This window comes from Aplysia californica, unplaced genomic scaffold (genome assembly GCF_000002075.1).
Source record: "Aplysia californica isolate F4 #8 unplaced genomic scaffold, AplCal3.0 scaffold00124, whole genome shotgun sequence".
NCBI classification, from domain to species: Eukaryota; Metazoa; Mollusca; class Gastropoda; order Aplysiida; family Aplysiidae; genus Aplysia; species Aplysia californica.
In genome coordinates, this window is record NW_004797394.1 from 1,161,638 (window position 1) to 1,179,646 (window position 18,009).

Sequence of the window (18,009 nt, forward strand, 5' to 3'; positions counted from 1 at the left end):
GTGGATCGTTTGCTTTTATGTGACTTGATGTTACTCAGGCTGGCGGTGAAACAAAAATAAGTGAATTCATTTGTTAGTAGGCCTAATCTTTACTCAACATTTCCTAAGATACCCCTGCCTTTTAGTTCGGGTTGTTATACTTGTACTTACCTTACTCAAAATAGCTTCGTCAGTACACGTGAGTTTGGTCAAGAATTGTTACACATAACAGCTCTCTAGTAAGCCAATAGCTTGGTGTGTGCGTTAAAAAAAAAGGCAATGTCAAGTAGAAAATGATTACCTGATAATTGCCTGTGATTCTTGACATAAACACCACTGGCTCTCATGGGAAGAGCACTAATTGTGCCCAGACGTTTATTGTAGAGTGACCAGTGGGAGTGTCCAACTTGGGTTGCTGTTTATCGTCATTGTCGGTTTCGTTAGTTGTTCTAGTAAGAGTTTTACGGCACTTGCAACACAATGTGGTCCTATAAGTGGTGAGGATTTGAGGTGTTACAAGAGAGTAACACACGTAGACATAGAGCAGGTGAGATATGGACTGCAGATTTTGATATGAAAGAAGGAGTAAACCACACTAGAGCATCCGCCAACCACCCACTTACGAATGTCCTGTCTAGTCAGTAATTGATGTCACGAGATAATACCAGAAACACACGCTGAACACATGGGTGGAAACAGTCAAATAGACTCTAAAAGCAACTTTCAGAAATAATCATCTTCTATTCTAGACTTGAGCCTTTTTGGGCCTTTTGAGCCTTTAAGTGATGTCCTTAAAACTGTCCAAAACAATGCTGCACGTTCAGTTTTACAGAAAAGAAAGGGAGACCATATTACACCTCTTTTACGGGCACGTGCCGAAGATTAGAAGTGTTACAAGAGAGTAACAAACGCAAAAAAGAAGGAGGAGAGATCAGGACGATAGATATTTCAAGGGAAAGATTGCACGCTTCTTTTTATATACAATATAACGTAATGATATTTTTCCCTTACTCTTTCACATTTCTTTTTCATTTGTGCTATTACAGTATCGTCTGGATGACAATAATCCAAAAGAAATCTCGATTTCATGAAGGCCTTTGGCATTTACAATAAATTGCAGATAGATTTATTTTAAAACATATTGAAAGTGTGATTTTAAAACCGAGATTTTACCACAAACTTTTCAATTTTTAATCGAAATTTTGATCAAAACCAGGCCGTGCTATGAATTGTAGTGAATGCAACCAACTTCCATTCCGCGCGCTCATATAACCTTGTGCAGTTGCAATCACTGTAAAACTCTTACTAAACTTAAACAGAATGACAAGACAATAATTCAAGGTTGGTGATAGTTTGTAAACTTTAAGACAGTCGACAGCATGCTCATTTTATGGTATTGTGCGACATGTCGAGGGCAATTGAAAACACAAGACAAATCAAGTAAAATTTAAAAAATCAGTACGCCGCCCTGTTAGACAAAGCATTAATTGAAATGGACTGTAACCATTTCACATGGTAAATAATGGCAGTAAAGAAACAATTATTACTAGACACGCATGATTGGAATAGTGCAATAAATGACATCTTATGTATTGGGAATAATCTAATGTACATTATCGTACAGACGGCATGGTATAATTCAATCAAAGAGTTGCCACCAAAGAAATAAATGTAAGTCCAAAGATCAGTCATACGTTGTACAAGTCGTCCCTTGAGACATAGGGTACTTTTTGTGTCTCCGAACAGAGGACGACGGAAAGTTCCGATGACTGCCGGACTTGACCGGAGCGTTGCCTCCCAGTCGACAACGGCCGAAAAAGAGGCAGGGGGCCATGAGGAGAGCGCGGATTCTGTTGCAGATGGTGTTGCTGAAGATGGTGTAGATCCAGGGGTTGGTGCAGCTGTTGACGCTAGCGAGAAGCATGATAATACTGAAGAACGGACCTGAGGAGAAAAAATATGTAGTTGGGTGAACACATAAATTATAATATTAAATTTATAAACGTGTAGAGTCTGTACATACCCATGATGATTGTATCTACACTTGTATTATTCAATCTACTAAAGGAATCTAACCAAATGGGTAACGGAGAAAGATCAGGGAAACGTAGCTTTTATTAAGAGCATCTGAGCAAAGGAATGAATGGAGAACCATGATCGCCCATGTCTGCCGCAGATCTGACATTGGATGATGATGTCATTGTCATATTATACAATATTATACAAGCATGGTGGACATGTAATTACATAACCTATTGGTCCATAAAAAAATAGACTGCCTTCGATGACAGCGGCAAAATGTAAAGGTGTTATTTTATTGCAATTGCAATATCTATTTTGGGCTCTGTATCCCTTTCCACCTGTGTGGTCGGTCACAGACACAGTCGAGCCTGCGAGTCTTTTACTTGATCAAGCATTTTGTGTGAGCCGACAATTTAATATGCGAACAACTTAAATACTTCACAAGCAAACTGCGGTCGCGAGGCGAATGTGGTAGAAGAAAGACTTCATCAACACAATTAAACATCACGAGTAAGATAGCAAAGTGTCAAATTCCTAGTTCAGTCATAACTATAATAATTGTGTTCTTACTTTAATTGTAAAGAGGGTCTGAATTACGACTCGTAACGGTGGCGTCGGTAGCTTAGTGCTAGGCTACAGGATTCGTAAGCTCGGTCGTTTCGGAGATGGGTGTTAAGCTTGGAGCCTCTTAAATAACCTAACAATGTTGAAAGGGGAGTTAAACCCATACCATTTTACCACTAATAATTTCGACTCGTAACGTGTAGAAAATCTAGAAAAATCTTCAATTCGCTGATCTCAAACTGACAGTTACCTCTGAGGACATCTGATTCGCAGCAGAGAAAAGACAATGTGTTTGGCACCTTTCAAAATACAATACTCAAATCAGAGACAAGAGTTTGCGTATTATTTTCATAGTGTGCATACGGTTGCGTATCTATTAAAGGTCTATATATCCCCCCCACCCCCCCCAATATGTTTCATCAACGAAGTTATGCCTCAAGACAGCACACCTTTTTGCTTTGTCGAATGATCAGAATGCGCCTTATCAGTGAGTTGCAGACACTTGTTCTTGCCAAACAGTAGGTACAGAACTCTAGGGAAATCGGTAAGACATACCGCTCTACCTTACCAAAAGATGAACAAAGAGTTCAATGAACTCCCTCAATTTCAGACATAACCTCAATGTTAAGATTGTATCTTTAAAACATACATTTTTCTAAGACACATACTATTCATAATAAAATGTATCTCATCTTCGGACATTGTCCCCACTTTTCTCCCGCGACCTGATTTAAAGATGGGGGGCGGGGGGGGGGGGGGGGGGGAAAAATGTGGCCCGGTTTTAAATTGACGATTTTCGGTCAATTTATGGTATCGGGACTTTTTACATACTATAATACCCCAATCACTTGTAAATCTAAAAAGTGCCTACTCTTTGTGTTACAATCATCATCTTTCAGATTTTCTGTCCTAGAACTTTTATTTTGCCTATTATGTAACAAAATGTCGTTTTTTCCTCAAAACTTCAATTTTTGATAGTTTTTCTCATCTACTTTTTTATTTTATTTTTTTTTTATTCCAAAGACATTTTAGGGCTTGTTTATTCACACCATAACCTAACTTTACACAGGTGGAATTTAAAATCAAAGAATCAAAGCCTTAATAAGGGAGTTACACGGATGATTATGTAATCGAATTCAGAGACATGAATGGGTAGGTCTGTTATCCATCTCTAACTTTTTTTCACATTCAAGATATCCAAGATCCCAATTGTATATATATATATATATATATATCAATGTACCAAATTTGAACAAAACGGGTTGGCAAATAAAAAATCCTTTGTACCTTTGTGAGAGCTGTTTATTTTCAATATGGCGGCCGTTACCATGGTAAACGTAGACTAAAAAAATTAATTAATTAACGTCATATTTTAGAGATGTTTTCCTGTTATACCTCAATTCTATAAGGCTTTATCTGAAAGGTCATAGTTACCGAGATAGGTTTATATACCAGCTCCTCCCCTCCCTCCTTAATAATTATCAATCCCGTAAGCCTCTCTCTACCTTGTAATAGACTCTCCAAAGAGCGGATGTTCCAATTATCTACAGCCAGCTGGTATAGAATGTGTCAAAACGCGGTGGAATCAGTCGCTCGTCAATTTGGGGGCATGTGGAGTTATTGACATCATATTAAAAGCTTTTTTCATTTGTCTTTAAAAGATGTCGAGATATTTGCAATTGAAGGAGATGGGGGTCGTCAGAGGTCAAATTAGCGAGAAAATGGCCGTCAAAGTTTGGCAACTTCCGTAGCTTGATAGTTGTTGATGAAAACTATAAAAAAAATTCTTCTATCAACACAATTTTTGTGCACAGTTCACACATAAATGCGCTTTTTAAATGGACAAGGAGAGTGTTGAGTAAAAAAAAAAGGAAAAAAAAATTCGATAAAAATTGTCAAACTGACGGAAAATTTCGGGTTTCTACGACTTAATTATTTTGACGACCGCCTTATTTCACCACGATGAGACACATATGTGTTTCTCTCATCTTTAAAACAACTAATTGCAGAGTGTATGAAGAGACCGGCTCTTACATATATAATATGCGCGATCTTTCCCATTAGCGTTTTCTACTGGTGCCAAATCCTTTTACTTTATAGGAGAAAATGTGTCCACTGTGAACGCCAACGCAAAGGCAGATTGCTCGTCTTTGTAAATAGCGTCATTCGTATCAATAGAATACAAGAGTCTGGCACTAAGCTGTTAGACGGATCTTTTATTAATTGTACACCCTTTACAATCATCCCTTATTTACTCGGAAATATCAATAATAGACAAGATGGACAGACACTTAATTAGTGTATGCTTCTCGGGAAGCTGAGAATGTTTCCGAGTGTTTTATGGTCTGTTGGGGTAATAATATAGTGTAAAGCGCTTAGAGCTTGCTTTTGAGTGGGGACATGCACTATACTAAGGCTATTTATCATTATTACTATTAATTGTGACTAAACGGTCTACTTAAGGCCGCAAAATATAATCTTGAGGGGAAATAAATGACCAGCTTCACCACCGACAGTCTCAATGGGAAGAGTTGTGTTCATCTTCTTCAAACTCCTCGACGCCAGCGTCCTACGCTTTTACCCCCCCCCCCCCCCCTCCCCGCCCAGCATGAGATAGAGAGGTATAGGGAAAGTTTTTTGTACATACTATCTTATGGAAGAAGCGTGAGATAGGCCACAGGTACAGAGTGGGCCACTACGGAGGGGCGAGTGGTGAGTGTTGTGAAAGTTTCTTTTATTACAAGTAGAGGATAAACGAGGAGTGTGTTATCGTGTGATGGCCCCCCCCCCCCCCCCCCCCGCCCAACCAAGACAGTGTTACTGACTGAAGTGTCTTTAGGCCATTCCCAAAGGGGGGGGGGGGTATTAACATATTCTTAATATGTATAATACAATTGTAAATGGGCTGATTTATCTATGTCATGCTCATAATGTGCCGGAACAACATAGAGGGAACTGCAGCTTTTTCTTTCCCCATCCTTACTATCGTCATTTTCCCACTACTTCTTTTGTTTGTTTGTCGCTCTCTTCTGAACTCCGATTTCCGGGGTGCCTCGATAGTGGAAGAAGACTTTGTGCTGTTGAGGATAGAGAGGTCAACATAGTAAGCTAGATTCCTCGTTTTTGAGTTCTCTGTTGACATCCACCTCGTAGCGCTCATATGGTCTTATGCAGTTGCGAGCGCCGTAAAAGCTTACTAAACAAACAAAGCTTTTTTTATGCCCAGAATGCGCGATAAATGATTCTATCGGAATAATAATTACTGCATCAATGCTATACCGTGCTGGGTTGCTGATTTAAAAGCTGTTGGCAGGCCAAAACAAATTTAAAAAATACGACAGATAACTCTGGAACAGAGGAAGGCGGATGACAAAATTATGACAGATGACTAATGATATCAAATAGTCTTCCATATATATGTCAAGGTTTCATCTAGAGTATTTGCTGTGTTCAGTCCTGTGCCTGATGTTAAATAGTAGTATCATGCATCAATTTCGATTCTACCCAAACTGTTTCTATTCTTGTTTCTTTCTCTCCGCCTCCCGCTCTGTCTCTTTCTCCCTCCCCCTCTCTCCTTCTCTCTCTCTCTCTCTCTCTCTCTCTCTCTCTCTCTCTCTCTCTCTCTCTATCACGCTGCATTGAGGGCAGCATCTCAGCAGCAGAAAGATGTAGATACTCGGTGCAATAGACTTTCCCAACCGGGAATGCTAACCTTAATGGTCGCCAAATAAACAAGGATGGTCTCTAAGTCTTTTGCACAATCATAATCCCCCCCCCCCCCACTATTCTGTATTCACGAAATAAGCAGACTAGGAATAATTGCTCTAATATAATCTCAGATCATCGGCGCTTACACTCCCTATTTGTATTGCAAGTGCCGTAAAATTCGTACTAAAATTAAAATAAAGATAGAAAGAACTCGTCAAAAATGTGCAAACAAGTCTAACTAATGGAGTTTTGTTTTTGTTGAGCTCCGATTTTCCTGTTTGCTCTTTAAAAGGGTAGATAAATCAATGTCCTTTAGGTACTGTAGTTCTTTTTACAGTTTTAAAACCTCAGATTGTTGTTTTGTTAGTACTTTTTCGAACTCAACAGTGGTGGTATTTGTGTTTCCCGGTTTAATGATGGACAAAAATGGTGGTGATGTTTTTCAGTTTATCGGGAACAGATGCTTCAGGCGACACCAAACTCCGGGTATAGAGGCGGAATTATGAAGAAAATAAAACGAAGAAAAAGAGAAGTAAATAAGCTCAAACAGACGCAAAGACCCACAGACAGGAATGTTTACATAGATTTCAAGCAGGAAGATTTGCACAGTTGAATTTAATCATGATGAGATATTTTCTTTGTCAGCTTCCATAAACCAAGAGAAGGGGGAAGAGCTTTACCCGCACATCAACGTACACGCGAATACGTGCAAACATACACATACGTACACACAAACAAACACATTTACACAGATACACATGTGTAGATACTTGGCTAGAGGGTGTGCGAGAGAGAAAGAAAGAAAGACAGACACAGAGAGAGAGAGAGACAGAGAGAGAGAGAGACAGAGAGAGAGAGACACACACAGGGAAGGAGAGAGAGAGAGACAGGGAAGGAGAAAGAGAGACAGGGACACACACACACACACACACACAAAGAGAGAGATATAGACAGAGAGAGACACAGAGAGATAGATAGGTAGATAGAGAGATACAGGCAGACAGAAAGAGAGAGAGACAGAGAGAGAGAGAGAGTGTGTGTGTGTGTGTGTGTGTGTGTGTGTGTGTGTGTGTGTGTGTGTGTGAGAGAGAGAGAGAGAGAGAGAGAGAGAGAGAGAGAGAGGGAGAGAGAGAGAGAGAGAGAGGGAGAGAAAGAGAGAGAGAGAGACAGACAGACAGACAGACAGACAGACAGACAGACAGACAGACAACAAGCAGCGGTCCGTCGACAGGACGCACCACAGAACAGAGAGAAGAAGAGTATAATATTACAGTTGTGGCCTTACCATCGTATGGTGCATTGATGTCAAACGCTGCCCACATCTGACCCACAAAGAATGGCGCCCAGCAGATTATGTAGCAGATGACTACTGTAATAGTCAGCTTCACGGTTTTGATCTTGGCTCTGGAGATGCCAATGTTTCCCGCCGGACTGGGTGCCCCTCTGTGCTTTACACTGTCCGTCGCTGCCTCGTGTTGGTCTGCGAGTGAGGAACTAGAGGGCTTGGCGGAATAGAAAGATTTCCTTTTCCGGAACTGGCATTTCTGGAGGCAGTTGCAGCTGAAGAGAGATATCAGCTTATTGCAGAAGACGCTGCTGTTTTCTCCAGATCCGCATGACCCGTTAGGGAACTGGGATTTTTCTGCAGCGATCCACTGTTCGTTTTGGTAAGTGCTGAGGTTTTGGTTGTAACAGGTATAAGGTTTGCTGCATGGAGTTCTCTTTGTTTCTCCTTGTGCACTGCAAAAGAGAGGTAGTTGAGAGTTTGGCTGCACCAGAGGAGATTCTTTGTGGCAAGGGGACGTGACTGGAACCACATCAAAGCCCAACTCGAATGTGGTTGAAGAGACGCTGTGAGGTGTGGTCGGTGAGCACACTCCGGAATCGAGCCTGGTTAAGGACTTATAACATTGTTGTTGGTCATTATTTTTACAGGACGAAGTGCCGAGTGAGCTATGTCCAGATCTAGGAACGGCATGAATGGATGGAGGTGATATTTTGCTGAGCTCTGTAGGATGTACATTGCCTCTGACGTGATGGTTGTAATAGACACACGTGACTGGGCGTGGATGGGTTATGTCATCGCTGCTCGCTTTTGATGGGAGCTCTACCCAGATTTTGTCTGGTGAAGATGGGGAAGGAACAGTAGTGTGAACCGGATTAGGAGAACCGAGTACCCCCGGCCCAGCCTTTACTCCCGAGGTGGTATAACACATCTCTGCAGGAAGTCGATCTGTCGAAACCTCTTCATGCCTCGCCTGGCAACAGGGTCGAGTGCCAATTGGATTATTGTCTTCACCCGATAAACTCTCTGGTGTCGAGTCGGGCCCAATGATCGCGTTATCCACCATGTTGGAACTTTTATTGGTCAACTTTATTTCCCTTTCTGCTTGACTGTCGCACTCTGGTGAAATGCTGACGTTGCAAAGGGTGTTCTTTTCCGACGACGTGCACTGATTTCCATAAAACGCGCGGTTCGACGTGGGGCTGTTTTTTCCTGTCGTTACTGGCTCCAGCCTTTCACCCTGGCCCACAAATTCCTGTTGATCTTGGCAGCAAGCGATAACAGGGCTACTCACATTAGCGTAATCGACAAAATCTTCCGTTGGGTCGTTACAGGATTTTTTCTCGTCTCGGCCGCACCATTGGTTCGTTCTTGCTGCTGGATTTTCGCCCCACTTAGTAACTGGTAACCTGTCGTTACTGGCCGGTCCTTCTGGAATTGAATGGCCTGTTCGATCGTCCGCCCTAATCCGGGTAAGACATTGATCCGCACAAGACGATCTCCCGACCGCGGGGCTACTACCAGACGACAGTTTGGCGTTGTTTCCAGACACTCTGTGTACCTCGGCTAGATCTAAAAGAATGGGGTGGTGGATGGTGGGGAGGGGAGGCAGAGAGAAAGCGTTCCGTTACATTTCACTTTTAAAATTCGAGAAATCATAAGGAAAAACAAAAATAAAAAGTATGGCAGTAAAGTAAGCTCTGAAACATATTCAGCCTGGCTGTTGCACAATCATGGCTGCCCAAAATAAATATTTGAGGCAGTGTGGTGTAATCAGGCGCTCGTCAACATAATGAAAGTGAAGAAACTGGCATTTTTCCTCTGAAATTTTGGAATCTTTACTGGACTTTTGTTTCTTGGCTCAACACCTTTCATGCCCATTAAAGAGCACATTTATGTGTGGATGTTACTGAAAAACGTTGATTAAAGGCACAAAAAAGGTAAATTTTCAGTTTCCACGGGCTCTCAGGCAATGAAAATAACCAGACTTTGGCGGCCATTTTCTACCTTTGAAACTAAGCAGTCCCAACTTCTTCAATCTCAAATATTTTGACTTCTATTCAAGATAGATGGGTATGTTTTCTTCACTGATAGCAAGACAACTGAACAAGCTTTAAGATGAAACCAATAACTCCCCATGCTCAAACATTGACGAGCGCCTGATTTCACCAAGTCGTGAAACATGCTGAATCCCGCCGTTCCTGTCTAAGCGCCTGACAACACTTAGGCAACTACCTCAATTTTCAAATGACCGTGCAGAATGGCAGTGAGAAAGCTAGCCAGAGTGTCTGTCAGAATCGAACTTGATCAGCCCAAATGAAACATTAATCTATTTTATGGGTTTAGTTGAACGTCGAGACTTAGAGAGAAACAAATTGCAAGAGATGAAAAATAAGTGTTATATTGAAGAATGCTGTTATATTAAATAATGCTGTTATATTGAAGAATGCTGTTATATTTTCAATAATTCAGATTCATGTATAAATACCTGGGAAGCTATTCTAACACGCTAATCGCTGTAGCCTTCACTAAATGAAAGAGATGTTATTTCAAATGAGCGCATAGACCAAAGTTATAGTTCAAAGGTATATTATTGTTGAAGGCAACTAGTTCTTGGGACAGCATTCCACATTACTTAAGTTCAGCTCTAGACAAGTGACCATTCGCTACAGTAGAATTACAAAGGTTTATCTGATATTTTTGGCCGTCTAGAGTTACAAAGACCATGAGGTCACAAACCAAATCTTCTATCTGCTCAATCACAATCGTAAGATTATTCGGGGTTGTTATCAAGATATTCAAAGAATTGCTTTTAAAAAGCTTGGCATAATGTTAAACTCAAAGTTTTTAACGTCAAATTTCTCAAAACTATGCACTGAGCAGACAAAACTTTGTAATTCTCGGGTAGCGCATGACAAGCATGCATTGCCCCACCCAACTTATCATTTCGATCCCGCCCTGCGCAGTCCACAAGTAGACAAAGTGCGCCCTGAATTTATGGCACCTAACTCTGATTGTACTAAAGTAATTTTGTAAGCGTTTTATGCAATCATTGACACTGTTTCAGATCATTTAGGCAGCGAAAAATTTCGACCCTGCCTGTCATGGCGAACTCGGAATGAGACGGGTGCAACTTTCTGGCAAACAGACGAAGACGCCCAATGAAAGCTCTTCCCACATGGGAAACGAGCTCACGTACTCTGCATGAGACGGCAAAGCGCCTAACTGCTGCACCACATACGCTGGTGGCCGTAGAATCGGTAAAAACTTCATGCAAACGTTGATTTTAAATATGGCAATAATGTAAGGCTTTTATACTTTATTTATGGTTACCTCATTTTATTTTCATTTACATAACGAGGATAGTTCTAAGACTAGTACTGTTTTTATGCAAAATTGTTTTTTTTAAAAAAAAGCTTTCTTTTCATCACATTACGTCTTGTATCGTCAGAAGTAAATGGTTTTACTGATTCGTGCCAAAGTTTGAGTTGCAAGTAGATATTTACCCCAAAAGGTTGGCTTTATTTCCTGAATGTTACCGATAGTCTAGTGGTAAAAAGTCATCCCAAGGCCCGCAAAAGATGACGTTTACGTTAAGGAATAGTACTCTGTTGCCAAAACTAAGTTAACTCCCCAAAGTGTGTGGTACACCATCTTGTAATATATTTTCAAGATAGGAAATGCACAAGAAAGAAAATGTCAAATACCCGGGGGGGTATACACATATACACATAAAAAGAACAGGCAAATTACGTAATTAGACAATCTTACAACACAGGCCGATGAAAGGCTTCTATACGATGCAGAGATTAGATGAGACATGAACCTCCCCCTCTTTTCTCAGTGAGTAATGATAAAGAAAAAAAAGGGGGATAACAGGATTGGAGAGTTATTGTCAAGGTCAAAGGAAGGCAAAGGAGCGGCCAGCATTCAAGTTGTCAAGAGGACGCCTACTTGAACTCAGAGGCTTTCTGTGTAGAACTGGTCTCATGTACACATTAGAATGTAAACGTTTTTGAAACTAACTTTTTAATTCTGAACGGATTGAAGAGAAATAAAAAATAAAACCAGAGAATGTCAAAATCGATCAGGAGCAAGAACAGTGAAGAGGAAGACGAAATAAAGAAGGGAAGCAGAAGAAAGCTAGACACAAGAAAGAAAGAGCGTTGGCAGTTAGGAAGAAATTAAGGCGGGCATAATCATAGACAGCAAACAATTATCCGTCTCCGACGGTGTACGCAGACACACACATCTCGGAGAAGAAGATGAAAGGAAGGCTAATCACGCCTCGAAAACAAATGAACTCCTCCCCTCCTTTTCCCAAACTCCTTCAAAATACGAAAAAACTACCGTGCGTCTTGTCAGAATATGTAATGAATGTAATGAATGTAATGAATGTAATGAATACGGAGGTGACAAAAAGCCTGCGTGTCGCTGATTTGAGGTGACGGAGCAGGAAGAAACTGAAAGGTTCAAAGATTGAACTCTGGGGGAAATCCCCATCTTGAGCGGTTTATGGTGACCTCTAGGGGTGAGAACGTAAGTTGTATTGACGTTTCGGAAGGCGTAAAAAGGGCGTAAGAAAGGCACAAAAAGGCGTAAAAGAGCAAGAAACCTTACACCCCTTTGGCTCCTTGTCACGAAAGAAATTACAAATGGAGATTATATATCAGAATCTGCGCAGGACGCCAAGTTCAAAGCACGTTTTGTAAAACGTGTCATGTCTCTGAACAGTGAACAATGAAGAGGATTTTTTTCAACGCGTGAAGGTGAAAACATTGGTTCCTCTAGACTTACTGTTTTGTTGAAAGATTTCTATAAATATAGAACTTTCAAGAAAACGAGGAAGACCAACTGGAAGCTAAAGAGGCACAATAAGAGAAGAGGCAATCACCCAGGGCCTGGATATGCCGAAATTGGACGACGTGACCGTGGACAGACAAGCATGGAGTCTACTGCTCTCCGCCTTATGTACCTGACGGTATAGGGAGAGAGTAAGTAAGTGCCTTAAAAAAGAAAGTCTTAAACATTAAGCAGGGGCATTGACAAAGATGCAATGCTGGCAATGCTGTTCTTCCTTACTAAATGGTTATTAATGTACCTTTTTACCTCTGCTCCAAACATTTAGAGACAATTTATTCAAAGACGGGAGCAATAAATCGATCTACACTATCAATGTTATATGGAACAACTTGAAACTATATTTCGTTTTCTTCTGTGTACAGAATACTATGACAAATGACTTGAGTTTCAGTCTTAATAAGCTAACATTGACGATGTCTTTTGTTCACTAATTTTCTTCACCCTTTCACTGTCAGACTTGCTCTGTAACCCTACCAAATAGTTTCAGGCTGTGTTGGTCCTGGCAGCGAAGTGTTAAACTCATACTACTTCATTTCTTTGTAGATGACCTATCTAAGTAGTTTACCCTATCAATAGTAATAGTAGTCACCATTCATTTGTATAGCGTGCACTACCGGACAACAGCCAGCGCTATGCCCTTACCATCTCAGTGTGTCACAACGCCGTGGAATCAGGTGCTCGTTAATTTTTGGGCATGTGGAATTATTGGTACCATCTGAAAGTTTATTCATTTGCTTTGCTTTCAATTTTTTAAATACCCATATATTATTATTTTGAATGGACGTCAAGTTATTTGCGATTGAAAGAGGTGGGGTGCCTTGGATTCAGCAGTAAAATTAGCGAGAAAATGTCCTCCAAAGTTTGGTAATTTCAATAGCATAAGGATCTTTGGAAATTTAAAACTTACATATTTTGTGCCTTTAATAAACGTTTTTAAGGTGGAAATGTGTTTTTATAAGGACATGAAAGGTGTTTGAGCTCAAAATAAATACAATTTTAATAGAAATGTCCAAACTGGAAGAAAAATGCCTTTTTCTTCGATTTCGTTATTTTGACGAGCGCTTGACTTCACCACGATGCCTCGCCTATATTATTATTCCCAGCAGACCTGATAGCATTTTGAATAAAACCTAACTTCCTTGGAAGCATACCGTGTAAGCTGCACTTTGAAAGCGCCAAACTAACATATTATTGACAAGGTCTTTCGCTGTCTTTTTTGTACCGCTGTCTAGACACTGATGCAGTTGAAACTGTCTGAGAAAGGACGAGAGAACCAAATAATAGGTCTCTTCAAGGAATCAAATTTCTAACTTTTTAGTGGCCGCCTAACTGGGTCTTCGAAACGTCCAAAATAATGATAGGGCGGGGGTTTTTGGTGATAATGAAGAAGAAGAAGAAGAAGAAGAAGAAGAAGAAGAAGAAGAAGAAGAAGAAGATAAAGAAGAAAAAGAAGAAGAAACAACAACAACAATAACAAACACAAAAACTATAACAACAACAACAACAATGAGAAAAGTGATAGCACAACAACAACAGCTAAACAACAATAAATACAACAATAATACGGGGCACAAAACAATGCAAGCCAAGAGCATTCTTTGCACAAGCAATGTAGGCCTACTTCACAACAAGTAATAATAATTATGATAATAATAATAGTAATAATAATATTAAAAAAAAAAAATGATAATAATAATAATTTAAACAATAATAACCGCTGTCCCCTCATGCAACCTCTATTTTAAAATTGAATTTAAAAACAAAATCAGAAAACGAGCTGTCTGCAGCACACGAGACGCAAAGGTTTGAAAGAGTACATCTGTGTTTGTGTATTTAACAAAACTGGCACAAAAGAACGAATGAAGCAAAGGAGGTAAGATGGAATTTATAAGACGCATAATCCCTAGACATCTGCCTTTTTTTTCGATAATACTTCCCAGGGGCAATATTCTCGTGTCCCGACAAATAATTTTCAGGCTCAGTGGTTTGCACTTCTTTTATCTATCATCTGCTTTTTGCTCCGGGGGTCGAGGAATATTGCAGTGGCCTAAGCGAAATCCATAGAAGTGGCAATGGTAAATTAATGGTCACAAGCCGTTCTCGGTGGTCAAGAATACTGCAGTTGATTGGTCCTTCGTAGTGCTAATTCATATCTGATTTCTTCCTGGATCTTATCATATTACTCGATCAAACTTCATGCAATATTCATTCTTTGTCATGAGATAGGGTGTGAAGATGCCATAACAAGTTTTCACTTCGTTATTACTATATTCGTGTGCAAAGTTGTGGCAGGTTACCGATATGGTTTATTTATTTATTTATTTATTTATTTCTTTCTTTCTTTCTTTATTTATTTATTCTTTTTTTTTTTTGGGGGGGGGGGGCGATAACATCAAGAGTTGCAATGATCAGATGAGAGTCTGTATTAGAATATCTGCGGAATAAACTTGCGCACTAACATGATAGCACGATTTATATTATCTTGTTTTGTTTTTGTTTTATGTAATTTTTGAAAGAGATTACACTTTACTAGACACAAGGAGTACTCGTAACTATCTGAAAGAGGGACCCGCACTGTAGAATAGAGGCAGTATTTGATTCAACCCAAACAAGATATGATTTGCTCAAACGACCGAAAAAAGAAAACCTTTACAAGTCACAGAGCCAGTTCGAAGAAACCGTTCAAACTACAGTAAAACATGAATATAGCGGCACCCGCTATAGCGAGACCATCCCTACAGCGGGACCTTAGCGGAATCCCCGTTTTTCTTCTTATGTAAACTCAATTACTTATGCTTGGATATAGTGAGACAAGGAAAGTCCCGAACTCGGATACAGCGGGAGAGATTGTGCGAGCTCTAGCTAGGGGTAGGGTGGGGGGCTGTTGGCGAGCTCCAAACAGGCAGTCGGCATTGGGATTGGCTAGTCCAGGGGTGAGTGAGATCGGGAAGGCGGTAGGCCTAGAGAGAAATTGTGCGGAGAGAGAGAGAGAGAGAGAGAGAGAGAGAGAGAGAGAGAGAGAGAGAGAGAGAGAGAGAGATGATGCGGAGAGACGCGTTGCATGAACCACTTCAAACGTGATGTAAATCTGTAGAAGCCCTAGCCCTAGCTAGGCTAGGCCAAAAAGTATAAGAAGATGAGAGCGTGTAGTGTGTGATTCCTGATTCATTGAATTCCGATCGTTGATGCTCAAGTATACGCACACATACACTTCACCAGTTCTACAGTAGGCCTACCGGTAGGATAGACAGCACAAGCAACAAACCAAGTAAAAGATGGTTTCCAAAAAAGACAAAAGGGAATGCTTTTAACTCGAATGAAAGGCCAAGATAATCAATAAAGTTGACAAGAAAAGGAAGACTAATCTAAAGTGTAAATTCTATTTTTATGGAAGGGATGTAATCATGTCTATTTTTTAAAATTCGGTAATTTCCTTTGCATTCCTATAGCGGGAACTCGCCTACAGCGGGAATTTTTTTCTGGAACCAAAAGTCCCGCTATAACAGTGTACTACTGTTTATACAAGAGAGGTTATGACGCATGTTACAAGACAGGTCACGGCGTATGTGTCTTTTTCTTCTTCTTCTTCTTCTTCTTCTTCTTCTTCTTCTTCTTCTTCTTCTTCTTCTTCTTCAGGGGTCAGGTCTGAAGCAAACATTGCCGATCACGGTACCTCATTCCACCCTTTTGTCAATCTTCTTGATCAGCTCGGTTTTTCTCTTTGAAGTTAGTATTCGTTGCAAAGTTATTCAGGCCATATGTATATGCTGGCGTATGTGTAGAACCTTGTAAATTGTCTTGTTTGGCCCTCATATTATTTATGACTGTATGCAGTTGCAAGCGCCTTAAAACCTTACTAAAACAAACATAACAACAAAACTATCGCGTTGAGCATCCTAATAAAGAAGCTGTTTATTATTTAGTATGCCGGTGTTTAAGCCTAACATGTATATTTTCAAACGCGACTTATTTTTTCAATGGAGACAAGAATGGCCTATGAAACTGAATCATTAATATTTGGACCCTTGGCTCTGGATTTCATGACAACGCCTTCCATTTGTCTTATCTGTCTGTTTTATTCTCTCTCTCTCTCTCTCTCTTTGCCTCTCTCACTCTGTCTCGGCCCCCCCTCTCTCTTTTTCTCTCCATCTCTCGTTCTCATCTCTGCTTCATTCCATCTCTCCCTCTTTTAAGTCTCTTGTTCGCACACTCTGTTTCATTACTTATTCTGTCAAATTCCCACCAGCCTCTCCTTCAACCATTTCTTTATTCGCCTCTCCACTAACCCTGTATATCTCTCTCTAAATTGCTCTCTTATTCGCTCAACCTCACTATCGTTCTTTCAATTACTCGCTTCAAGTCTTTTGAGCTCTTTCTCCCTCTTTTACTTTTCTCTTTACCCCTTTTTCCTATACCAAACAGAAGACACGGCTTTTAAAGAAGAAGGATACCCGTTTGCACAGTATTTGCAGTAGGAGTCCGCACTTCTGTGTATTCAGGCATTATATACCCGTCTGACTTTCAGAGGCCGACCTTTTGAAACTGCCATTTTCTTCCTCATTTTTCACGTCAACTTTTTGAACAATTATTATTGTTTATTTGTTTTAGTAAGGTTTTACGGCGCTCGCTACAGTATAGGGTCATATGAGCGCCAAATGGTGGATGTCAACAGAGAGGTCAAAACGGGGAATCTGGCTTACTCTGCTCACCTCTTTAGCCTGAACAGCACAAACGTCTGCTTCCACTATCAAAGCACCCTGGAAATAGCAGTTCACAAGAGACTGACAAACATACAAAAGAAGTAGAGGAAAAATCACGATAGTAAGGATGAGGAAAGAAAATGCAGCAGTTCCCCCTACGTTGTTCAGGTACAGTATGAGCATGGCATTGATAAATCAGCCAATTTACAATTCAGCTATGCATAGGAAAGTGTTAATATCCCCTTCCCCTTTGGGAACGGAATGAAGACACTTCAGGCAGTAGCACTACCCTTGGGTTTTGGGGGGGGGGGGTGCCTTGGGTTTGCCTGCTGCTGATTAGACTCACCGCTACACCAGAATTACAACGTTCTATCTGACATTTTTGGGGGGGGGGGGGGGACTCTACACTTGCAAGAACTATTCTCAGACACTACACTTGCTGATCAACGATTTGTTCTATTGACCTGAGATGGTAGTTCTGATCTTGTTTCCAAATGAAGCAAGCAAATTATCTGCTTTGGTGACATACAAAAGAGCTCAACTCCGGGATTGAACTTTACATATCGTCCGTGAGACCAGGATATGAAACCGAAAGGGACTATGTTATAACATGTTATGATAAGCCCGTCTGCTTCTGGGAAAAATTGTAATAATGCAATATTTTGTTAATGTGAAGATGAGACAATTATTGTTACCTCAAAAGAAATACACTGCATAAGTTATATTATTAGTGTGTCATAATGATTGTTTAATATTCCCAGCAAACAGTATTTAAGGTAAAAAAACTACTTTAAGCGGTCTCCTCTGCTTCCCCTAAAAACATAATACATTATAACAGATAGAAGGCTGACGTATTCTTTTCTTTCATTCCAGGTCTAGACAACGATA

At 40.4% G+C, this 18,009-nt stretch overlaps 1 protein-coding gene across 1 annotated transcript in view; it reads right to left on the reverse strand.

Annotated features, from left to right (window-relative positions):
• Positions 1–6: 6 nt before the first annotated feature.
• Positions 7–18,009, reverse strand: part of LOC101849200 — a 46,994-nt gene continuing 28,991 nt past the window's right edge. The window contains exons 4-5 of the mRNA XM_005096258.3: positions 7,559–9,130; positions 7–1,923 (exon numbers count right to left, since the gene is read on the reverse strand). Coding sequence (XP_005096315.2) covers positions 1,664–1,923; positions 7,559–9,130 — 1,832 coding nt within the window. The 3' untranslated portion in view covers positions 7–1,663. The remainder of the gene's footprint in view (positions 1,924–7,558; positions 9,131–18,009) is intronic.